The sequence below is a fragment of the Microcaecilia unicolor genome, chromosome 10, assembly GCF_901765095.1.
Source record: "Microcaecilia unicolor chromosome 10, aMicUni1.1, whole genome shotgun sequence".
Classification (NCBI taxonomy): domain Eukaryota; kingdom Metazoa; phylum Chordata; class Amphibia; order Gymnophiona; family Siphonopidae; genus Microcaecilia; species Microcaecilia unicolor.
The window spans coordinates 113104107-113129436 of record NC_044040.1 but is presented as its reverse complement, the minus strand read 5'-3'; the positions used below and the strand labels follow the sequence as shown (position 1 = coordinate 113129436).

At 47.6% G+C, this 25330-nt stretch overlaps 1 protein-coding gene across 1 annotated transcript in view; it reads right to left on the bottom strand.

Moving 5' to 3' along the window:
- Positions 1 to 25330, bottom strand: part of PPP2R3A (protein phosphatase 2 regulatory subunit B''alpha) — a 1495967-nt gene that overhangs the window by 555977 nt on the left and 914660 nt on the right. Inside the window, 1 exon segment of the mRNA XM_030217215.1 lies at positions 13250 to 13339. Within this exon segment, the coding sequence (XP_030073075.1) occupies positions 13250 to 13339 (90 nt within the window).

Sequence of the window (25330 nt, the reverse complement as noted above, 5' to 3'; positions counted from 1 at the left end):
AGGACAAACTTTCAACCATCACCGCTACCACTCCACATTAAGATAAGTAGTGTGTTTGGTACTCCCTTGTGACACAACTTGTATTTGATACTCCCTTGAAAATCTATGGAGGATAAAATTCAGGCATATTACTGACATCAGACAACATAATAGTAATCAGTAGCCAAAACAGCGGGAAAAGAAGAACCTGCCCGATGTCCACTTGGTATTCAGTCACATGAAGACACTGGATTCACAAACCTGATAGAATAACATAGTGAGGAAGAGGTAGGGGTCTTATGATGTAGAATCGGGTAAACAAAGCAGTTTCGTACTGCAAGTGAGTCCTGTGGGACAAGCCCAGACACTGAGCACGATTTGCATATATAAAAAAAAAGAAAAAAACATAGCACATTGCATCACTGCATCACTATAAATAGGTTGTTTGTGTTTAGTTAGTTTGTTTTTTAGTATATGTTTTTTTCTGTAGAAATAAGTTAACATTTAATGCCAAGAAGTGCAGAGGGATGCACTTGGGGTGCAGAAACCCGAAAGAGAGATACCGGATAGGAGAGGAGAGAATAGTAAGCTCGACTCAGGAGTCCGAGGATCTGAATGTTATGATTCTGTTAGAATTCTGCTAGTCAGACAGGGGAATGCTTGGAACTGCTCCCGATTGGTCCGTCAGGGGATGAGCTGATGTCAGTCTGATCTACTTAAGCTGACCTTTCCCTACAACCCCTGCTTTGGAGTTACTTCAATTCTGCTGAAGCCTTACCTTTGCTCTGTCTGAGCTATTAGCTCTGTGCTGGCGTGGAGTTATTACTCCTTTCCTTTGATTGCAGTTTCTGTTGCTCTGTCTCTGTCTGTCGGCTGCTGCCTGCGTGTGTCTAATTACCTCTCTCACTGCACCTGGATTTCTCTGTTTGGGCTGTAGTGCTGTGTGGTGAGTTCTTACCTCGTTCTGTTCCAGTTTGTTTGTTTTGCTTCCCCTTCCTTTGGAGTTCCCTTTGTGACCTGTTTGTTTTCTGCTTGGCAGGTCCTGCCCTGGTAGCAGACTCGGGACCCTTTTGTTTCTCTCTGTGGGGGGTGTTTGTTTGCTCTTTCATTGTACTCCTGATTAACCATTGTCTGCAGTCTTCCCTGCCTCTGGTTGCTGTGTGTGAGCTGAGCTTGGTTTAACCCTTTGTCTGCAGAGCTTCTCTGCTTCTGGCACTTGTATGTTTACTGCAGTCTTCCCTTTGTGACTGTTTCAGTCCTTTCTTTGCTGTACTACCTCCTGTATTACAGAGCACTGTCCCTTTCTGTGCGGGGTGTGTGTGTTAGACTCCGCACTCCGTTTTGCGGACTTTTCCCTTTCCTGTCTGCTAAGGGTCTCTGCCTACAGTATCTTATATTCCAGTCCCTCACCTTCTTTGTGTGTGGTGGGCTATGGCTTGATGTGTTTCTGTGTATGCTTCCCTTTCTCCTTGATTACCAGCACCGAGGGTGTTGCTGGTGCTCCGGTCCCCGTGGGGGACCCCTCGTTTAGTCTCTTTCTCCCCTTCCTAAGTATGAGTCGGTTCCAGTTAGGCCGTGAGGCCCGCATGCTTGAATTCTGACTGAATCGGTTCCCAATAGGCCGTGAGGCCTGCCTGATTGCCCTATCTTCCCTTTTTTGGAGGTGCAAGTTGGTTGCTGCGTGTGTGTACAGGGCTAGGTAGCTGGGGTACTGTGTAGTGCCTGCTCAGCCCACCCTCAGCGTTGGCCTAACCCCTATACTAAGCCTGGACTGGGGTCCAAGGGCTCACAACCAGACTAACACTGAAGGTGAAGAAACAATGTGACAAGAGTATTGTGTTGACATTGTAAGTAAATACGAAAGTATTGCCATACTGGGAAAGAACAAAGGTCCATCAAGCCCAGCATCCTGTTTCCAACAGTGGCCAATCCAGGTCACAAATACCTGGCAAGATCCTAAAAAGTACAAAACATTTTATACTGCTTATCCCCAAAATAGTGGATTTTCCCCAAGCCCATTTAATAACGGTCTATGGACTTTTCCTTTAGGAAGCCGTCCAAACTTTTTAAAAAATCCGCTAAGCTAACTGCCTTTACCACATTCTCTGGCAACAAATTCCACAGTTTGATTACACGTTGAGTGAAGAAAATTTTTCTCCAATTCGTTTTAAATTTACTACATTGTAGCTTCATCGCATGCCCCCTAGTCCTAGTATTTTTGGAAAGCGTAAACAGATGCTTCACATCTACCCGTTCAACTCCACTCATTATTTTATAGACCTCTATCATATCTCCCCTCAGCCGCCTTTTCTCTAAGCTGAAGAGCCTTAGCCGCTTTAGCCTTTCCTCATAGGGAAGTCGTCCCATCCCCTTTATCATTTTCGTCACCTTTCTCTGCACCTTTTCTAATTCCACTATATCTTTTTTGAGATGCAGCGACCAGAATTGAACACAATATTCGAGGTGCGGTCGCACCATGGAGCGATACAAAGGCATTATAAAATCCTCATTTTTTCCATTCTTTTCCTAATAATACCTAACATTCTATTTGCTTTCTTAGCCGCAGCAGCACACTGAGTAGAAGGTTTCAACGTATCATCAACGACAACAGCTTGATCCCTTTCTTGGTCCGTGACTCTTAACGTGGAACCTTGCATGACATAGCTATAATTCGGGTTCCTCTTTCCCACATGCATCACTTTGCACTTGCTCACATTAAACGTCATCTGCCATTTAGACCCCAAGTCTCGTATGGTCCTCTTGTAATTTTTCACAATCCTCCTGCGATTTAACGACTTTGAATAACTTTGTGTCATCAGCAGATTTAAATTACCTAACTAGTTACTCCCATCTCTAGGTCATTTATAAATATGTTAAAAAGCACAGATCCCTGGGGAACCCCACTAACTAGCCTTCTCCATTGAGAATACTGACCATTTAACCCTACTCTCTGTTTTCTATCTTTTAACCAGTTTTTAATCCACAATAGAACACTACCTCCTATCCCATGACTCTCCAATTTCCTGTGGAGTCTTTCATGAGGAACTTTGTCAAACGCCTTCTGAAATTCCAGATACACAAGTAAACAGAGAGTAGGGTTAAATGGTCAGTATTCTCAATGGAGAAGGGTAGATAGTGGGGTTCCTCAGGGGTCTGTGCTGGGAATGCTGCTTTTTAACATATTCATAAATGATTTATAGATCAGAGTAACTAGTGAGGTAATTAAATTTGCTGACGACACAAAGTTATTCAAAGTTGTTAAATCACGACAGGATTGTGAAAAATTACAAGAGGACCTTACGAGACTAGGAGTCTAAATGGAAGATGACGTTTAATGTGAGCACGTGCAAAGTGATGCATGTGGGAAAGAGGAACCCGAACTATAGCTACGTAATGCAAGGTTCCACGTTAGGAGTCACCGACCAAGAAAGGGATCTTGGTGGCGTTGTTGATGATACATTAAAATGCTCTGCTTAGTGTGCTACGGCAGCTAAGAAAGCAAATAGAACATTAGGTATAACTCTGGTTTTCCAGCTGGTCTCCTGCAGTCTCAAACAGCGGAATGGCAAGAGAGGGGTGTATGGCAGCTGTCGCAACTGTATATTGCTGGTACTCTGTTATCGCCTGCTGCTCTGTCTGCATTGTATAATGTTTCTTTGCTAGATTCTAGCACATGGAAGGACATCTCCACATATATTTCAACCTTTCAGGTCTCCAATTCACTTATCTCGAATCCTTCAGAGTTTATCTCCTTTTGTCACACTATTACATCAGGTCGTAAGAAGGCTTCTCTGCTATATAAAAAACTTCAGGATCTATATGCCGATGCAGTTGCTCCATTGACTTGGGAAGCGAAATTTGGTTTGGATGCATCTGAATTTGATTGGTCTATTTTCTGGGTTAACTCCATACGTCCCACGAAGTCAGCAGCAATATCTCAATCCTCATATTTTATCTTTCACAAAGCCTATTGGACTCCTGCTCGAGTGGCCAGAATCACTAAGAGTGTCAACTTCAACTGCTGGTCTTGTCAAGAAAGAGATGGTTCACTGGCACATATGGTTTTCTACTGTAAAAACGTCAGAGCTTACTGGCAACTAATTTGGTCAAAAATGTGTCTTATCTTTCACTTGCCTGAGTCCACTGCGCTCTCTTATGAGGTTGTGATCTTACGAGCTTCTTGTCCGACTATCCCTCTTTTGGAGTCTGATAAGAAATTGTATAACATACTGCTAGCTGTTGCCTTGCATTTAATTGTCTCCAATTGGAAAAATAATGTGTACCTGAATTATAATGAATGGTGGAGTTATATATGCGTGATCAGAAAATATGAAACAATTTTGGCCCATAGACGTCGAAACATTAAGTCTGTTTTGAGGACCTGGGCTCGTTTAGACCTTTTTTGTCAGGAGCCACATAGCACTCCTTGAATTTGTGTAACCCTGCAATTTGTCTCCGGGTGTTGCCATGGAACTTTGACTTTGATTATGCTTATGATATTTTTTTTTTTTTTTGGGGGGGTGGGGTTAATTTCCGGGGGGGGGGGGGGGTTGTTTGATTTTGTGTTTACTTTTGTATTCCACCTTGAATTTGATGGTTAAGCAGATTATAAATGCCAGTATTCTCTGTATGACAAAACCTTTAATAAAAATATAATTCAAAAAAAAAAAAAAGAAAGAAATGGAAAACAAAAGTGAAGACATTATAATGCCTTTGTATCGGTCCATGGTGCGGTCGCACCTTGAATATTGTGTTCAATTCTGGTCACCCCATCTCAAAAAAGATATAGTGGAATTAGAAAAGGTACAGAGAAGGGCGACGAAAATGATAAAGGGGATGGGATGACTCCCCTATGAGGAAAGGCTGACGCGTCTAGGACTCTTCAGCTTGGAGAAGAGACAGCTAAGGGGAGATATGATAGAAGTCTATAAAATAATGAGTGGAGTGGAACAGGTAACATAGTAACATAGTAGATGACGGCAGAAAAAGACCTGCATAATCCATCCAGTCTGCCCAACAAGATAAACTCATATGTGCTACTTTTTGTATATACCTTACCTTGATTTGTACCTGTCCTTTTCAGGGCAAACACCGTGTAAGTCTGCCCAGCACTATCCCCACCTCCCGCCACCGGGTGTGCCACCCAATTTCGGCTAAGCTCCTTAGGATCTATTCCTTTATGTTTATCCCACGCGTGCTTGAATTCTGTTACCGTTTTCATTTCCACCACCTCCCGCGGGAGGGCATTCCAAGCATCCACTACTCTCTCCGTGAAAAAATACTTCCTGACATTTTTCTTGAGTCTGCACTTAGGGAATAGAAATCCTTGGGAGATGTATGTGTTAGGCGGGGAGAGTCTGATAGGAACGGACGGGGAGAGGGATCTTGGGGTGATAGTATCTGAGGATCTGAAGACGACGAAACAGTGTGACAAGGCGGTGGCCGTAACTAGAAGGTTGTTAGGCTGTATAGAGAGAGGTGTGACCAGCAGAAGAAAGGGGGTGTTGCTGCCCCTGTATAAGTCATTGGTGAGGCCCCACCTGGAGAATTGTGTTCAGTTTTGGAGGCCGTACCTTGCGAAGGATGTAAAAAGAATTGAAGCGATGCAAAGAAAAGCTACGAGAATGGTAAAGGATTTGCGTTACAAGACGTATGAGGAGAGACTTGATGACCTGAACATGTATACTCTGGAAGAAAGGAGAAACGTGATATGATACAGACGTTCAAATATTTGAAAAGTATTAATCCGCAAACGAACCTTTTCCGGAGATGCGAAGGAGGTAGAACAAGAGGACATGAAATGAGATTGAAGGGGGGCAGACTCAGGAAAGATGTCAGGAAGTATTTTTTCACGGAGAGGGTGGTGGACGCTTGGAATGCCCTCCCGCGGGAGGTGGTTGAGATGAAAACGGTAACGGAGTTCAAACATGCGTGGGATATGCATAAAGGAATCCTGTGCATAAGGAATGGATCCTCAGAAGTTTAGCTGAAATTGGGTGGCGGAGCAGGTGAGGGGAAGAGGGGTTGGTGGTTGGGAGGCTAGGATAGGGGAGGGCAGACTTATACGGTCTGTACCAGAGCCGATGATGGGAGGCGGGACTGGTGGTTGGGAGGCGGGAAATACTGCTGGGCAGACTTATATGGTCTGTGCCCTGAAAAGGACAGGTACAAATTCAAGGTAAGGTATACACATATGAGTTTGTCTTGGGCAGACTGGATGGACCATGCAGGTCTTTTTCTGCCGTCATCTACTATGTTACTATGTTACTACTACTTAACATTTCTAGAGCGCTACTAGGGTTACGCAGCGCTGTACAAATTAACAAAGAAGGATGGTCCCTGCTCAAAGGAGCTTACAATCTAAAGGACGAAATGTCAAGTTGGGGCAGTCTAAATTTCCTGAGAAGAGGTGTAGTGGTTAGGTGCCGAAAGCGACATTGAAGAGGTGGGCTTTGAGCAAGGACTTGAAGATGGGCAGGGAGGGGGCCTGGCGAATGGGCTCAGGGATTTTGTTCCAAGCATGGGGTGAGGTGAGGCAGAAAGGGCGGAGCCTGGAGTTGGCAGTGGTGGAGAAGGGAGGGATTTGTCTTGGGAGCGGAGGTTACGGGTAGGAACGTAGGGGGAGATGAAGGTAGAGAGGTAAGGAGGGGCTGCAGATCGAGTGCATTTGTAGGTTAGTAGGAGAAGCTTGAACTGTATGCGGTACCTGATCGGAAGCCAGTGAAGTGACTTGAGGAGAGGGGTGATATGAGTATATCAGTCGAGGCGGAAGATAAGACGTGCAGCAGAGTTCTGAACGGACTGAAGGGGGGACCATATCCTAATATTCGAGAAGTGAGCCTAGTCACCTCTCAGTTACAGCTGCATCGTATGCTACGCATCAATAACACCTTCCACGTTGCCCTCCTGAAACCCCTGATCCTGAGGAAGGGGGCCCAGATTCCCCCCACACCTCTTCCAGTCACCATGGAGACCGAGGGGGAGTATGAGGTCCAGATCATCTTAGATTTCCGAAAGGTTATCCACAGTATCTCATTGCCTGGAAGGGGTGTGGCCCAGAGGACAACTTCTGAGAGTCAGCCACCCAGGTTCACAACCCGACACTTCTTCATTGATTCCATCGTAAGTTCCCTTGGAAGCCCGGATCCCCTTCAGAGAGGAAAAGAACCTTGTGAGGGAGGCACCCACCAGTTTTCGTCCAGCTTACCTTCCAGATCACATCATCGCTGGTGGGGCCATGCAGCTGATGACATCTTCTGGGGTGAGAATCCATCACGTGATGTCAAGCACAGGGGGAGGAACAAAGGCGGGTGCGTCAAAACCTGGACACTGGAGGCTGTCTGTGCTTTCGAGTCTGTGTTCCTTGTCTGAGAGGAGTTCCTGCCAGGCTGCTTGCCAGCTCAACCAAGCCAAGCCAGCACAACCTAGCCAAGTCAAGCCAGCTTAACCTAGCCAAGCCAGCCCTGTTCCATTCCTGCTGTCCAACGCAGCCCTTTCTGACCTCTATGGTCCACTCCGCAGCTCTGTGACTCATCTGCCATTGTTTGGGCCTCGAGATTAGGTCAGACCTCTTGACGGTCCAAGGACTCTCCACCAGGTTAGTGACAAAATGAAAGAGGCTATTAGAGCCAAATGACATCTTTCAAAGAACAGAAAAAGGATCTGAATGAAGAAAAGAAGCATCATAAGCACTGTCAAGCTAAATGCAAAGCATTGATAAAAAAGGCTAAAGGAAAATATGAAGAAAAACTTACTGCAGAGACCAAAACACTTACTTTTTCAAGCACATCAAAAGGACAAAATCTGACAGAGTGTATATCCTGCCATGCAGTAAAGAAAGCTTCCAGTTCCAGTCAGACCCTTTCAAGATTCCCCTATATGCAGACAGTTTGGATATACATCACCCTAGGATAGTTAGGGCAAAGAACAGGAACCTGCTCGTGTGGTAGTAGCCGGACAGGGATGGCTATGTGGGTGGTGGCATGCTAAAACAGAACTGATTCTGAAGTTGTTGAGCCCATTCCCTGAACCAAGGAACACTGAGAAGTGAAACTGAAAGACTGATCTGCATCTGTTTTGAACGGGTCAACGACCTTGAGGGTGACCTATCTTTTGCACCATGTTAAAGACCAGGAAACATAGGGGAGTAGAGCGGGAACATCCCAGGCTGGAGAGGACCCAGAAGGGGTGGAGTAGGGAGGATTCTGGGAACTCACCGAGTCAGGGAGGAAGCCCTGACCAGGGTTTAACAGCAAGGCAACCCAGGGAGAGATGGAGAAAAGTGTTTGGAAACCTGAGATCACTTGGGGGATGTGAACAAACCTTTTCAGCATTTTTGTGGTCCCAAACCAGCTATAAACTCAGCCTATGCTTTTGGCAAGCAGAAGATTGCTGTGGAAGCCACAGTGTCTTCTCCACAGACCATTAGGTCATGAAGGAGCAAAAGGGGCTCTTAGGGAGGACAAGGTTATAGCAGACAGATTGAATGAATTCTTTGCAGAAGAAGATATAAGAAATTTACCTGTACTGGAAATTGTTTTCAAGGGTGGCAATGTGGAGGAACTGAAAGAAATCTGATAAGTACATAAGTGTTGCCATACTGGGACAGACCGAAGGTCCATCAAGCCCAGTATCCTGTTTCCAACAGTGGCTAATCCAGGTCACAAGTACCTGGCAAGATCCCAAAACAGTACAATACATTTTATACTGCTTATCCTAGAAATAATCAGTGCATTTTCCCCAAGTCCCTTTTAATAATGGCTTATGGACTTTTCTTTTAGGAAGCCATCCAAACCTTTTTTAAACCTCGCTAAGCTAACTGCTTTTACCACATTCTCTGGCAACGAATTCCAGAGTTTAATTACACATTGAGTGAAAGAATATTTTCTCCAATTCATTTTAAATTTACTACTTTGCAGCTTTATTGCATGCCCCCTAGTCCTAGTATTTTTGGAAAGAGTAAACAAGCGATTCACATCTACCCGTTCCACTCAACTCATTATTTTATAGACCTCTATCATATTTCCCTGCAGCCTTCTTTTCTCCAAACTGAAGAGCCCTAGCCATTTCAGCCTTTCCTCCTAGGCAAGTTGTCCCAACCCTTTATCATTTTCGTCGCCCTTCTCTGTACCTTTTCTAGTTCCACTATATCTTTTTTAAGATGCGGTGACCAGAATTGCACACGGTATTCAAGATGCAATCACACCATGGAGCGATACAAAGGCATTATAACATCCTTGTTTTTATTTTCCATTCCTTTCCTAATAATACCTAACATTCTATTTGCTTTCTTTGCCGCTGCAGCACACTGAGCAGAGGGTTTCAAAGTATCGTCAATGATGACTCCTAGATCCTTTTCCTGGTCAGTGGCTCCTAACGCAGAACCTTGCATCACGTAGCTATAGTTCGGGTTCCTTTTTCCCACATTCATCACTTTGCACTTGCTCACATTAAACGTCACCTGCCATTTGGATGCCCAATCTCCCAGTCTTGTAAGGTTGTCTTGCAATTTTTCACAATCCTCTTGCGATTTAACAACTTTGAATAACTTTGTGTCATCAGTAAATTTAATTACCTCACTAGTTAGTCCCATATCTAAATCATTTATAAATATGTTAAAAAACAGTGGTCCCAACCAGTGGCATAGCAAGGGCGGGGTGGTGGGGGCGGTCCGCCCCGGGTGTCAACGGGTGGGGGGGTGCTCCGCTGGCGAGTCCCTACCAGCTCCGTCCACCCCCCTCCCGACACAGTCCCCACCTGCCTACCAGCTCCGTCCACCAGGCACTGTGCAGCATGGCGCCTCGCATCTGCAGCGCTGCTGTAAAAGAAGAAAATCGCCTCGTCGTCGGCCCTTCTGCTGCTTATCTGCAGCGGTTCCGGATTTGCGATTCTGCGCGCTACCAAGGCTGCCTGTGTGCTGCCTGCGACTGCTTCCTCTGTGCTGGCCCCGCCTCTTCAGAAGGCGGGGCCAGCGCAGAGGAAGCAGTCGCAGCAGGCAGCATACAGATAGCCTTGGCAGCGCGCAGATCCGGAACCGCTGCAGATAAGCAGCAGAAGAACGAACAAAGATGACAACGGAGCCGGAGGACAGAAGTAGTGGCAGGACAGAGACGGACCCGGTGCCGTGCAGCTCTGCTCAGCTGTAGCGTTAGATTGAGGCGCTGCCCGAAGGGGAGGGAGGGGAAAGAAGGCCTGCAGCCAGCGTGCCAGACTGGGGAAAGGGAGGGAAAAAACTTGTGTGTGTGTGTGGTGGGTGGGGGATCGGGGAGAGACAGGAGCACTGTTGGGATGAGGGAGTGACTAAGACAGAGTAGAAGTAGGTGGGGGGAGGGACGGAGAGATGCTGCAAGGGGAAAGAGAGGGAAAATTGTTGGATATGGGTGGGATGGGGAGAGGGAGAGAAAGGGCATGGGAGAAGAAAACGTGTTGGACATGGAAGTGGAAGGGAGAGGAGAAAGAGGGAAGATGGGTCCAGGGAGAGAAGATAGAAAATGGATGGTAGGGAAGAGAAATGGAAAAATGCTGGACAATGGGGGAGGGGAGAGAGATGGGACAGGAAGATGCTGGTGGTGGGAGGTAAAAGAGATAGGGAAATATCAGGCTACGAGGGTGAAGAGGGTAGAAAGAGGGAACAGATGCTGGGCTGGAAGGGTGGAGGGAGGGAGACACTGGGAATGGTAGAAAGCATGGGGGAGAGGCCCAGGGAGTGGAGATGGCAAGGAAAAAATGAGAGAATAGTGATCACAGGGGGTAGAAATATGGTAATGGTGTATAGATCGAAGATGGAAGGGAATGGAAAGCTGCGGAGAGAGATGGGGAATGGGAGAGCTAGGAGATGGAAATGTGATAGATATCTGAAAAGTAAAAAGAAGGAAAAGATTTAGAAAGAGGATGAAATTTTGAGTGTACAGAGGCAGAAAAGAAAAAAAAAAGAAAGGAAAGAGCTAAAATGGAAGGATCAATATTTCAGAGGTAGGTGTAGTGAGGAAATGAAACGACAGGAGAAAAAAGACAAATGGACAACCGCTTGAAGAATTAGCAGAAGACAGACAGAAATTGGAACCAACATGATGGAAAAATAAAATGTTCAGACAACAAAGGTAGAAAAATCATTTTACTTTGAATATTTTAAATGGAATATGTTAACTTTGGGAAATGTGCATAGCAGATGTATTTTTGTTGTGTGGAAATGCGCTTTTGTTTTGTTTTGGGGTTTTTTTCTCCAGTGTTGCAGTACATGCTGAGGTTCCCAGTTCAATTTTGTCTATATATTTTTATTTCTAATTTGTGATGGTCTGTCAGTGTGACTTTAACGGCAGATGAGGAGATTGGAGAGGAGAGGGAATTGGGGGAGGGGCTTTATTTTCTGCCCTGGTCACCAGCATGGTTAACGACAGCCCTGACCCTTGCTGTAGCTAGTGGGGATTCCCAAGCCCTACTAGCTGGGGTCTCTTCTGAAGCTGGCCAGAGATGCCTTCTACTGAGCTTGGCAGATGGGGGCAGCATCCTGGAGCCACTGACAACTAAGCATGTATGGGGTGCTGGCACCAGTGGCTCGAGGAGTTGCTGCTGCCTACTGGGCTTGGTGGAGAGGAGTTCTGGCCATCTTTACTGGAGGCCTTCAGCTGACAGAGATTGGGGATCCTCATCTGCTAAAGTATTTATATTTTGAATTGGGAAGTGCTGGGGAAGAGAGAAAATTTTGTGCCCACCCACTTTGTGCTCAGGCCCACCCAAAATTGGCTGTCTGGCTACGCCACTGATTTAGGAGTCAGTACCCAAGAAAAAGATCTAGGTCTCATCACAGACAATACTCTGAAATCTTCTGCCCAGAGTGTGGTGACAGCCAAAAAAACCACCAGGATTCTAGGAATTATTAGGAAAGAGATGGTAAATAAGACCAAGAATATTAGGATTCTTCAGCTCGAAAAAGAGACGGCTGAGGGGGGGATATGACTGAGGTCTACAAAATCCTGAGTGGTGTAGAATGGATAAATATAAATTGATTATTTACACTTTCAAAAAGTACAAAGACTAGGGGACACTCCAGTAAATTACATGGAAATACTTTTAATACATATAGGAGGAAATATTTTTTCACTCAAAGAATAGTTAAGCTCTGGAACTCATAGCAGGTGGATGTGGTACTGGAGGTTAGTATATCTGCTTAAAAAAAAGTTTAGACAAGTTCCTGGAGGAAATGTCCATAGTTTGCTGTTGTGTTTGACATGAGGGAAGCCACTGCTTGACCTGGGATTGGTAGAATGGAATGTTGCTACTATTTCTGCCAGGTACTTGTGATCTGGAATGGCCACTGTTGAAAGCAGGATACTGGGCTAGATGGACCACTGGTCTGACCCAGTATGGCGATTCTTATGTTTTTATGTCCTTATCTGCCTTCATTCTTCTATGTTTCTATAATCCTGGTTTTCCGCCTCTGTTCCATCTGTGGGACACTGTACTGTTTGTTTTCCATATCTAAAGAGCTTCAGTTTAAAAAGAATATGGGATAGCCCATTTTCTTTTCAGCTGGTTTCTATCTGGAATGCTTTACCTTTGTATATTAAATCATTACCTTCCTATGGGTTATTTAAAAAACATTTAAATACTTACCTGTTCCAAAAATATTTTAAAAAAATGAAGATTAATGAATGCTTTTACTGTTGTTTCCTTTTAAATAGTAATTCCTAATGAATGCATTGGCTTTCTATATGTAAATTGCTCAGAACCCTTTTCAGGATTAAGCTGTCCATAAGAGCTCTAGATTAGATTAGACTAGATTAGAGGGGATGCTGATGGTGAGTGGGGGGAGGGGCACTGAACCAAAAGTTGGCTCACGATGCCCCAGTTCCTTGAGCCAGTCCTACACACCCCATCAACACCTTGTTGTTGGTCTGAGATTTGGAATAGATCACCCTCCTTCCTGATTACTATACTATACATTCCTTATTGGCTTTTGGAGGATCTGCAAAGGTGCACGTTTCTTGAAAAACAGAATTGGCTGTGATAAACAGAAAAACAAAAAACACACTCGCCACAATCTATGACAACTTGTTCAAAAGTATTCATGTAATCCACTTGTAATATTTTCTTAGAAGGTTATCATACAGTTATTGTAAGGTACAAAAACCTTCCCAACACACTTATTATAATCATTTGTCTCTAATACAGTAAGAATTGTTTTCAAGTGCATATAAAATATTTTCAGAAAACTATTTTTCAAAAATACTACCTTTTTCATGCGATATGCTCTTGGCTTGGCCTGAACTACCTGGTAGGAGTCTTTTTGTCTTCCTCTGAAATCAGGAACCACACAAAGTCCGCATAACTCATTCGGCCTTCCTTCTGCACAGTGTTACCTCTGAAACACACAGCATGTGGAATAACTTATAAAACACACAGTACATATATGACATGGACATTTACATTCCTTGTTTCAGGCAAGCTGCTCTTATGTGCCCCTCTCCTCCACCAAAAACTCAACACTTTCCATCATGTGCTACATGCCTAGAATAAGCTTCTTTAATTAGTGTCATATCATTTATTAAATTTAATATTAAATTTAATAAATGACTTGTCCTTTTGGAAGGGCAAGTCAGAGTGGTGTACAATAAGTGCTTAAGGTTGGATTTTGTCACTCCTGCATAAAAAATGTTATAGTAGTCGTACCTTGAATTAATGTAAGCATAGAATAATGTATGGAGGAAGTCATTGCCTATATAATTGCAAAGGCACTTAGTTTACACAGTAAAAATCCATTTTGAGTACAGTGGAAATTTGTAACGAAAAAGAAAGTGATGAGTCAAGGTACAGGTCTATCAAAAAGGGTCAGTGTAAGTGATGGTGGAGAGGCATCCCCAGAAATCCAACAGGCCACTGTTTTGTCTGGATTGAGTATGAGCCGATGTTCCTTAAGCCATTGGCTATCTCACGGGGATAGAGTTGTAGAGGCTGGAGGTCTATAGACGTACTTGAGGTATAATAGCCTACCCTGCGGTTTTGTGTAAGCCACATTGAGCCTGCAACTGGTGGGAAAATGTGGGGTATAAATGTATTAAATAAATAAATAATATACTAAAGAATGTCATCTGCATACGAAAATGAATACCATGCGTTTGAATTAGAAGAGCTAGTGGACTTAAGAAACAGTTAAACAGAAGTGGTGAAAGTACTGATTCCTGCGGTACACCATAGGATAAGGTAAAATTATGTATCATACCTGATAATTTTCTTTCCATTAATCATAGCTGATCAATCCATAGACTGGTGGGTTGTGTCCATCTACCAGCAGGTGGAGATAGAGAGCAAACGTTTGCCTCCCTATATGTGGTCATGTGCTGCCGGAAACTCCTCAGTATGTCGATATCAAAGCTCCATCCGCAGGACTCAGCACTTAGAGAATTACACCCACAAAGGGACACTCTGCCCAGCTCACCACCGCCGAAACGGGGGAGGGGAATTAACCCAGCTCATCCCCACACAAGTGGGGGAGGGGAATCCGTCCAGCTCATCCCCGCGGAGCGGGGGAGGGACACCACCCCGCCGATGCGGGGGGATCTGGCTTATCCTGCAACCGCAACCGCGGGAGGAGCTGACTGACCCTAACACTGCCGAAGCGGGAGGGGTACAAAGCTGCCCTACAGCCGCACGAAGCGGGAGGGAGTGCCGGCAGAATTTAAGTCTCAATCCAGCCCCGTAAAACGGAGGGGAGAGGAATGCAGCAGCTCACTGTAACACAAACTCGTCTCAACTCTTGAAGAATCCAAGTGAAAAAACTTGAACACGAAGTCCTCCTGAAGTAACTGAAGACTAAACTTTAACCTAAAATTCAACCAAAATATAAACAGTACAGATATCTGGGAGGGGCTATGGATTGATCAGCTATGATTAATGGAAAGAAAATTATCAGGTATGATACATAATTTTACCTTCCATATCATCATGCTGATCAATCCATAGACTGGTGGGATGTACCGAAGCAGTACTCACCCAGGGCGGGACATTGAAATCCCTGACCGCAACACTGAAGCTCCAAACCGGGCCTCCGCCCGAGCAGCCACAGTCAAGCGGTAATGTCTGGAGAAGGTATGGGCCGACGCCCAAGTTGCCGCCTTGCAAATCTCTTCCAAGGAGACGGACCCGGCCTCTGCCATCGAGGCCGCCTGAGCTCTAGTGGAGTGGGCCTTCAACTGAATAGGCGGCACCTTCCCCGCGGCCACATAAGCCGCTGCAATGGCTTCCTTGACCCATCTTGCCACTGTAGGCTTAGCAGCCTGCAGACCCTTACGAGGACCTGCAAACAGGACAAACAGATGATCCGACTTCCGGAAATCATTGGTCACTTCCAAGTATCTGATGATGACCCGTCTCACATCCAGATATTTGAGAGCAGAATACTCTTCTGGGTAGTCCTCCCTACGAAAGGAAGGGAGACAGAGCTGCTGACTCACATGGAAGCGAGAAACAATCTTGGGAAGGAAGGAAGGCACTGTGCGAATAGTCACTCCTGCCTCAGTGAACTGCAGAAAAAGCTCTCGACAAGAGAGTGCCTGGAGCTCGGAAACTCTTCTGGCTGAAGTGATAGCCACCAAAAAGACTGCTTTCAACGTCAGGTCTTTCAGAGATGCCCTCGACAAGGATTCAAAAGGCGGCTTTGTAAGGCTCTTAGCACCAGGTTGAGATTCCACGCAGGCACCACTGAGTGCAGAGGAGGGCGCAGGTGATTAACTCCCTTGAGGAAACGCACCACATCTGGCTGCAAAGCCAGGGAAGCACCCTTCAGGCGGCCCCTGAAGCAAGTCAGGGCCGCTACCTGGACTTTCAGGGAACTGAGCGACAGGCCTTTCTCCAGACCTTCTTGCAGGAACGCCAGCACTGAAGAAATTGGAGCCGTAAATGGAGAAAGTGAACCTGCTTCACACCACGCTGCAAAGGTACGCCAAACCCTGGCGTAAGCAGTAGAAGTAGAGCGCTTCCTCGCTCTCAGCAGAGTGGCGATGACCTTGTCTGAGAAGCCCTTCTTCCTCAGACTCTGCCGCTCAATAGCCAGGCCGTAAGACCAAAGGGGGGAGGGATCCTCCATCACCACGGGACCCTGATGTAACAGGCCCTGCTCCCCTGGCAGTCGCAGAGTTTCGTCCACTGAGAGCCTGATCAAGTCCGCATACCAGGGACGTCTGGGCCAATCCGGACCCACCAGGATTATCCGGCCCGGATGCTTTGCCACCCGGTCTAGCACCCTGCCCAACATGGGCCAGGGCGGGAACACATAGAGAAGCTCTTGTGTCGGCCACTGTTGGAGAAGAGCATCTACTCCCAGGGATCGAGGGTCCCGTCCTCTGCTGAAAAAGCGCGGCACTTGGCAATTGGCCGATGACGCCATCAGATCTAGGCTCGGCTGGCCCCAGCGCTTCGTGATGTCCAAGAACGCCTGAACAGATAGCTGCCACTCTCCGGGCTCCAAGGTATGGCGACTGAGAAAGTCTGCCTTGACATTCATGACTCCGGCAATGTGGGCCGCTGACAGCTGTTCCAGGTTCGCTTCCGCCCACTGGCATAGATTAATGGCCTCCTTGGCTAGAGGGGCGCTCTTGGTACCTCCCTGGCAGTTGACATAGGCCACAGCCGTGGCATTGTCCGACAGGACCCGTACAGGCTTCAACGCCAGTACCGGGATGAACTCCAAAAGCGCCAACCGAATGGCTCTGAGTTCCAGGAGGTTGATAGACCACTTTACCTCTGCAGGAGACCAGAGCCCCTGCGCTGTTCTTCCCAAGCAGTGGGCTCCCCAGCCCGACAAAGAGGCGTCCGTCGTGACGACAATCCACTCCGGGGTCACCAGAGGCATTCCTGCAGACAACTTGTCTGTCTGCGTCCACCAGCTCAGCGCCTTGCGCACTGCTGGGTCCAAGGGAAGGCGCACAGCATAATCCTCCGACATCGGAGTCCAGCGCTGCAGTAGAGAGTGTAGTAGTGGTCTCATATGAGCCCTGGCCCAGGGCACTACTTCCATCGTGGCCGTCATAGAGCCCAACAGCTGCACATAGTCCCAAGCCCGAAGAGGAGAGGTTACTAGGAACTGGTCCATCTGAGCCTGAAGCTTGACAATCCGATTGTCTGGCAGGAACACTCTGCCCACTTGGGTGTCGAATCGAACTCCCAGATACTCCAGGGACTGAGTTGGGCGCAGCTGGCTTTCCTCCCAGTTGATGATCCACCCCAGGGAGCTCAAAAGAGCAACCACCCGGTTCACAGCTTTGCCGCACTCTGCATAAGAGGGGGCTCGGATCAACCAGTCGTCCAGATAAGGATGGACTTGTACTCCCTTCCTTCCTCAGGAAGGCCGCGATGACCACCATTACTTTGGAGAAGGTCCGCGGAGCAGTAGCCAACCCGAACGGGAGGGCTCTGAACTGGAAGTGTCGGCTCAGTACTGCAAAACGCAGAAAGCGTTGATGAGGAGGCCAGATGGGAATATGCAAGTACGCTTCCTTGATGTCCAAGGATGCCAGGAACTCTCCTGCCTGCACTGCCGCTATAACAGAGCGGAGGGTCTCCATGCGAAAGAGCCTGATTGACCCCTTGAGGTCGAGGATAGGCCGTACAGAACCTCCTTTCTTTGGTACCACAAAGTAAATGGAGTAACGTCCCTTGCCAATCTGATTTTCTGGCACCGGAACGACCGCACCCAGGCGGATCAGATTGTCCAAGGTCTGCTGCACTGCCACAGCTTTGACCGGAGACTTGCAGGGAGAGAGTACAAACCCGTCTCTTAAGGGTCGGCAGAACTCTAGCTTGTAGCCGTCTCTGATGACTTCCAGCACTCAAGCGTCTGAAGTTACTGTGATTCACTCGCCCAGAAACGAGGACAGCCGTCCTCCAATCTGCACTGGGGCGTGGACCAAGGCCCCGTCATTGGGTACGAGACCCTAGGGGAGGACCGGAGGGAGCACCTCCGGGACGGCGGTCTCTGCGAAAGGAATGCTGCTTGGGGGAGAATTTCCTCTTGAAGGAAGAGGGGGCAGAGGAGCCCGACCTGCCCGGGCGGGTACCGACGGGCTTCCTGAAACCGTCCTCTGGAGGTACCGGGGCGAGCACTAGCCCGAGCCCTGACCTCTGGTAACCTCTTGCCCTTAGACGTGCCGAGATCGGTCACGATTTTGTCTAGCTCGACCCCAAAGAGCAGCTTGCCTTTAAAAGGCAATCTAGCCAGGCGGGATTTAGAGGCGTGGTCAGCAGACCTATGCTTCAGCCAAAGCCACCGCCGCGCAGAGATTGTCTGAGCCATGCCTTTAGCTGAGGCCCTCAAGACATCATACAGCAAGTCTGCCAAATAGGCTAAGCCCGATTCCAGGGCCGGCCAATCAGCCCTCAAGGAATGATCCGAGGGGGAAGCCCGCTGCACCATAGTCAGGCACGCCCTGGCCACATAGGAGCCGCAAACTGAGGCCTGCAAACTTAAAGCAGCCGCCTCAAAGGACGACCTTAAGGCCGCCTCCAATCTTCTGTCTTGGGCGTCCTATAGGGCCGTGCCACCTTCCACCGGCAACGCCGTTTTCTTAGTCACCGCAGTGATTAAAGAAACCACGGTAGGCCACAGATAGGCCTCACGTTCACTTTCAGGCAAAGGATAGAGGCGGGACATAGCCCTAACCACTTTAAGGCTCGCTTCCGGGACATCCCACTGAGCCGAAATTAAGGTGTGCATGGCATCATGCACGTGGAAGGTTCTATGCGGGCGCTTCGTCCCCAGCATAATGGCAGAGCCAACAGGGGCTGAGGGAGAGACGTCCTCCGGAGAGGAAATCTTCAAAATGCCCATGGCCTGCATTAACAGGTTGGGAAAATCCTCTGAGCTAAAGAGCCGCGCTGCAGAGGGGTCATCCGCTCCATCCGAGCGGGGATCTGTCTCCTCCAAGGAATCCGCAAAGGACCGTTGGGAGAACTCAGATACGCTGCCCTCATCTACATCGGAGGAGACAAAGTCCTCCAAGGCCTGGGAATCAACCCGAGGGCGTTTACCTCCGGGGGCCTCAACCTCTTTACCAGACGAGGGAGCAGGGGCAGCGTTTTGCATAAGGAAGGCCTGATGCAGCAGCAAAACAAACTCGGGGGAGAAACCCCCCAGACTGTGCACTTCCGCAGCCTGGGCTACAGCCCTAGACGCACCCTCAACCGGCGCTCGCAAGAGCGGAGGAGAGACATGCTGAGCATCCAAGATGGCGTCCGGCGCGACACTCCGCGAAGGAGCCGCGCGGGAAAAACGGCGCTTAACTTTAGCCGCTTTTGTGCCGTCGCCCAAATTAAGGGCGTTCATGGCATTAATGTCTCCCACCTCAAGGGCGGCCCAAGAAGAAGCCGTCCGAGCCGCGTGGCCGGCCAAGATGGCGGAGACGAGCAGCGGGGGATGGGCGTTTATGGCGGGAAAAACCGCCACACCGGAGGAAGGACCGGGACACTCATCGGTCACGAAACTGTCACCCAACAAGGGCGAATCAGACTTTAAGACCCCCGCATCCCCTCTAGAAGCGCCCAAGCGATCAGGGGAGCGACTCTTTGCGCCCTCGCCCTCCGACGCCATAGGCCACGTGGAGATCAATCGGGGAACCCCCTGCCTGCTATAAAAAGGTAAAAATTACCTGCTTTCCGCTCCGAGCTGTAACGACCTGGTGTCCCAGTGAGTAGCTGCAATAAACGTTTAAATAAACGTCGAAATAAACGCCTTTAAGGACGTTCAAAATTTTTTTTTTTTTTTTTTTTAACGGAGCCAGCGGGAGGGGGGAGAAAAGGAGGGACCTGGCTCCACCAGGTTTGCACTTGCTCAAGAAGAGCCCTCAACCCCAGGCACTCAACAAAACCTAAAAATTAGGCTTGGAGGCCTAGCCAGAGCTGCTGCTGTGTGTGACCACCACCTGCTGAGATAGAGAACATACTGAGGAGTTTCGGCAGCACATGACCACATATAGGGAGGCAAAAGTTTGCTCTCTATCTCCACCTGCTGGTAGATGGACACAACCCACCAGTCTATGGATTGATCAGCATGATGATATGGAACAAGCAAACAGAAAGAAAATGCTGACTGTTTCACTTGAAAAGTGTGAGAGGCCAGGAAAGAAGAGAACCAACTGAATACCATTCCAGTAGCACCTAATGTTGCAAGACGCTGGAGAAGTAGCCAATGATTCACCAAATCAAAATAGCTGATAGGTCTAAAGACACTATCAGTGCTATACAGCCCACATCTAAATGCCTGTGTAATTCGCTAACTAGTGCAGTAACTACAGTTTCTGTACTGTGCCCTATGTACAGACCTGATTCAATGTGAGATTGTAGTTGGTCAAACACTATAGTTTCAAGTAGTTTAGAGAGAAAAGGAAAATTTGATACTGGATGAAAATATTTTAGTACCACAGGGTCAGAATTAGTCTTTTTAAGAAGTGGTTTGATAATTGCCACTTTAAATGGTGATTATGTTATGTTCCTTCTCTAGCCTTATTCAAATCCAGCTTTAAAGCCCAACATTTTGAGATTGCTTTTAAATCTTAACTTCTTATTTTCCTGTTCATAACAATTTCCTATCATAAATTAAACTTTCTAATTCTCTTATTTGCCATCTTTGTCTATCTTGACCTGACTGTTAGCTCTGTTGAGCTTTCTCTTATGTGCATATGTATAGCACTCTGTGCAACTGATAGCACTATAGAAATGGGAAGTAGTAGTAGTAGAAGATCTCCCTGACTCTGGATCAACATATTTTAGTGGCTCCATTCAGTGGTGTGCTGGAGCTGGCTTGCACCGGCTCGCAAGAGCCGGTTATTAATCTTTCTACCGACTTGCGAGCTGGTTGTTAAATATCGCAAGCCGGCTCTGGCTCTCCTCCCTCCCTCCGGATCCGGTCCTGCTCACCGAGTCCTTGTTCTTCTAATTCTTCAGGGCAGGCAGTCTTGCCTGCCCGCTGCCAGCTGACTCTCCCCTGCTGCCGATTCGCGCTTTAAAAATGGCCACTGAGACTTCCAGAGGCGGCCTTGCTAGACTTCTGCTGAAGTCTCGGCTGCCATTTTGAAACGCGAATCGGCAGCGGGGGAGAGTCAGCTGGCAGCGGGCAGGCAAGACTGCCTGCCCCGAAGAATTAGAAGAACAAGGAGTCGGTGAGGGACTGGATACGGAGGGAGGGAGGAGAATTTGCTGACAACTCGAGAGGGGGTGGCGGGGGAGAGAAGGGAGTCGCTGGGCATGGGTGGAGGGAGGGGAGAGAACTAAGGGTCGCGCTGCGTATGGGTGCATGCAGGGCAGGGGAGAGGAGAGTCACTGCTGGACATGGGTGGATGGAGGGCAGGGGAGAGGAGGGTCACTGCTGGACATGGGTGCATGCAGGGCAGGGGAGAGGAGGGTCACTGCTGGACATGGGTGGATAGAGGGCAGGGGAGAGTAGGGTCACTGCTGGACATGGGTGGATGGAGGGCAGGGGAGAAGAGGGGAGAGAGAAGAAATGCTGGACATGGATGGAGGGAAGGGAAGAGTGAGGAAGGAGATGAGTTGAGGGGAAAGGAAGAGAGGAGAAAAACTGCACATGGATGAAGAAAATAGGCAGAAGCTGAGGACCAGAAATGAAGAAGAAAGGAGGAACGGAAAGAAATAAATGGAAAGAAAGCCCTGGAAACGGAGTTAAGAGGACAGATAGCAGCAGAATCGGATACTGGGCCAGCATGATCAGAAAAACAGTCACCAGACAACAGAGGTAGAAAAAAATAATTTTATTTTCATTATAGTGTTTGGAATATGTTCACTTTGAGAATCAGGTGCTCAACATTAAAAGTTTATATTTATTTACTTATTTATGGCATTTTATCGCACATTAAACATGAATTAGATTGGAACCTGGGATCATTTAATTTTTTTTTCCTGGAGGAATGCATTGCCACCCCCCCCCCCCCCCCACAGGCTCTCTCCCCGGCTATAGCCAGCTCTGCAATTTGGGGGGGGGGGGCGCAGAGGGGGCCGGGGGGGGCGCAGAGGGGGACCGGGGAGAGAGCCTGTTGTTAAACATTCACCAGCACACTACTGGCTCCATTGATTAATTCAGTCTATGTTTCAGTGTGTGACAGTGGGTATGAGTATTCAGATAACCTGTCTACGAGGGGAGGGATTAGGGTATGTTATGTGAGTATAAAATCCTGTGTTGAGGAAGGTATGTTTGTTCTTCGTATCCAGCCTTCTTGGAGGTGTTGGGCCTCAAGGGTAGTGCCTAGCCTTAGAGCCCAGGTGGACCAGAGACAGGAAAGCAATTATTCAACCATGAGCCCCCAGAGAGGGCTCGAGGAGACTGAGGTATGAGCAATGATTGAGCAAATCTACCAAGGAGAGCATGAGTAACTAGGGGATCCATAGGAGCTGACTTTTTAAAATGATTGGGGGTGCTCAAATTTTTTTTTTTTTTTAGAGGTGGTGCATTCCCCCCTCCCCCATTTTTTTTTTAGAGGTGGTGCATTCCCCCCTCCCCCCTCAGTTCCAGGGCCCCCTGCCCATCTGTCTCTGAGCTCTGGTCCCGCCCAAGCGGAAACAGGAAATGAGGGCGGGACCAGAGCTCAGAGACAAACGAAGGAAGGCTGAAGCGCGAGCATGCACGCTTTTCACTACATGCAGCTGGCGCCTTAACACCCCAATGAGGTAAGAAGATGGATTTTAAAATTTGGACGGACAGAGGGAGGGAGGGGCGAACGCGGGGGGGCTCTGGAACTCGGAGGGAGGGAGGGAGGGATGGATGGACAGCCGGGCAGGGGGGCCCTGGAACTCAGAGGGAGGGACTTTGGGAACTTCCGGTCGGCAAAATATTGGAGGTGCTCGAGCACCCACAGCACCCACGGAGTCGGCGCCTATGAGGGGATCTATGGAGAAGAAGATGGTGGCAGGTAGCAAAGGTCTGGCCTGAAGATCAGATGGACCTAAGGAACTGTAGTGTTTAGTCATGCTGTGATGTGAAGAGCTAAATTTACAATGGAGAGTGGAATGCATAAATTAATGAATCTATTTGGCTTTGCTTATGTTTCCATCTATCTGATTTGAAGTCTATTTTTATTTGCACCCACTTTGAAGATACAGTTCAATAAAATCCATTTTATTTTAAGCAGCTATTTCAGACTGGATGAATGCCTTTTGGAACATGAGTATGTTGCCTGCTGAGTGGTAAGTTTGTCTTTCCCCCTGCCCAACATGGCCCAAGGAGTCAGTGGAGTGGAATGCCAGCTCCTGCCCTGCACAAATAACCCTGGGATCTGATCAAACAGTATTGCAGGCTTACATATGCAGATAATACCCAAATTCTCTACACTCTTTCTTTTTCCTCCTCTGACACCTCACTGCTTAGTGTGTGCCTCCAGACAGTTTCTTCCTGTTTGTGTGGCCATCCACTTTCAAGACCCTTAACACTTCCATTCCCTTGCTATCTTTGATTGGTAATGTATAATAAAGAGCACAGGTCTGAACCATAAGGTAAGGCCCAAACAGGCTTGAATTACAAGACTGACATCTGTGTGACCCAGAATCTCATGATCTGATAAGAACAGCCTAGCGTGCAAAAACAGGCTTGCAAAAGGAAAAAAGTCAGCTTGAACAGGATAATGTGGTTTAGCCAGTTTGACGTAAGGGAAAACAGATGGTCAAAAGGAGAAGCTAGAAAATTCTTTTTGAGGAAGATGAAAAAAGGCAGGCCTAATGACATGTATCCCATAGACTCAAGTTTACCATATATAAGTGATTTTATTTCCTACTTCTGTGGAGATGTTGGAATCAGACAGCATTTCTATGCAGCAGTGTCTCTCTCCCGGAAGCAATTACTGATTGTATTTGTATTTGGTAAGTAGGGGAATAAAGTAACTGATTGCTTTCACAAGACGTAGCCTTTATGTCTATTTGTCCCTACAAATTGTGGGTTGGTGGTACATAAAGATTTGGGAGGGAGTAAAAAGAAACCCTAAAATAAATCATTAGAGACTCAGATCCAGAGAATACCTATGTGTAGCCCTCCTCCTCTTCTTCCCTTAACCCGACTCCCTCAATCACCCAACCCATGCCTCCTTCTCTTCCTTTCCTGATATCACTGAAGAGGAAACTGCCCACCTTCTTTCCTCCTCGAAATGCACTACCTGTCCCTCTGATCCCATTTCCACCAACTTACTTAACTCCATTTCTCCCACTATCACCCCTCTGTCACATCCTCAACCTCTCTCTTTCCACCGCAACTGTCCCTGACACCTTCAAACATGCTGTAGTCACGCTGCTCCTCAAAAAAAACCGTCATTAGACCCTTCCTGTCCTTCCAACTACCGTCCATCACCCTCTTACCGTACCTCTCCAGCCGTTCACTAGCCGCTGCCTTGATTTTCTCTCCTCTCATGCCATCCTTGATCCGCTTCAATCCGGCTTCGTCCTCTACATTCGACTGAAACAGCGCTCACTAAAGTCTGTAATGATCTATTCCTCGCCAAAAATCCAAAGGCCATTATTCCATCCTGTATCCTCCTAGATCTATCCGCTGCTTTGACACAGTCAATCATAGTCTTCTTCTTGCCACACTGTCCTCATTTGGATTTCATGGCTATGTTCTCTCCTGGTTCTCCTCTTATCTCTCCCCACCGTACCTTCAGAGTATATTCTGGTGGATCATCCTCCACCCCTATATTCTCAGGTTGAGTACCTCAGGGATCTGTCATTGGACCCCTTCTTTTTCCATTTACACTTCTTCCCTGGTTCTCTGATCTCATCTCACGGTTCCAATACCATCTTTATGCTGACGACACCCAGCTCTACCTCTCCACACCTGACATTACTGCTGAAACCCAAGCCAAAGTTTCAGCCTGCTCGACCGACATATCTGCCTGGATGTCACACCGCCACATGAAACTGAACATGGTCAAAACTGAGCTTATTGTCTTTCCACCCAAACCCACCTCACCTCTCCCCCATTCACTATTTCAGTAGATTTTATTTATTTATATTATATTTGTACCTCACACTTTCCCACTCGTGGCAGGCTCAATACGGCTTACATATTATATACAGGTACTTATTTGTACCTGGGGCAATGGAGGGTTAAGTGACTTGCCCAGAGTCACAAGGAGCTGCCTGTGCCTGCAGTGGGAATTGAACCCAGTTCCCCAGGACCAAAGTCCACCACTCTAACCACTAGGCCACTCCTCCTCATCATCCTCCCTGTCTCATCTGCTTGCAACCTAGGAGTCATCTTTGATTCCTCCCTCTCCTTCTCCAGCAGACGGCCAAACCTGTCGCTTCTTTCTCTTTAGCATCAACAAAATTCGCCCTTTCCTCTCTGAGCACACCACACGCACCCTCATCC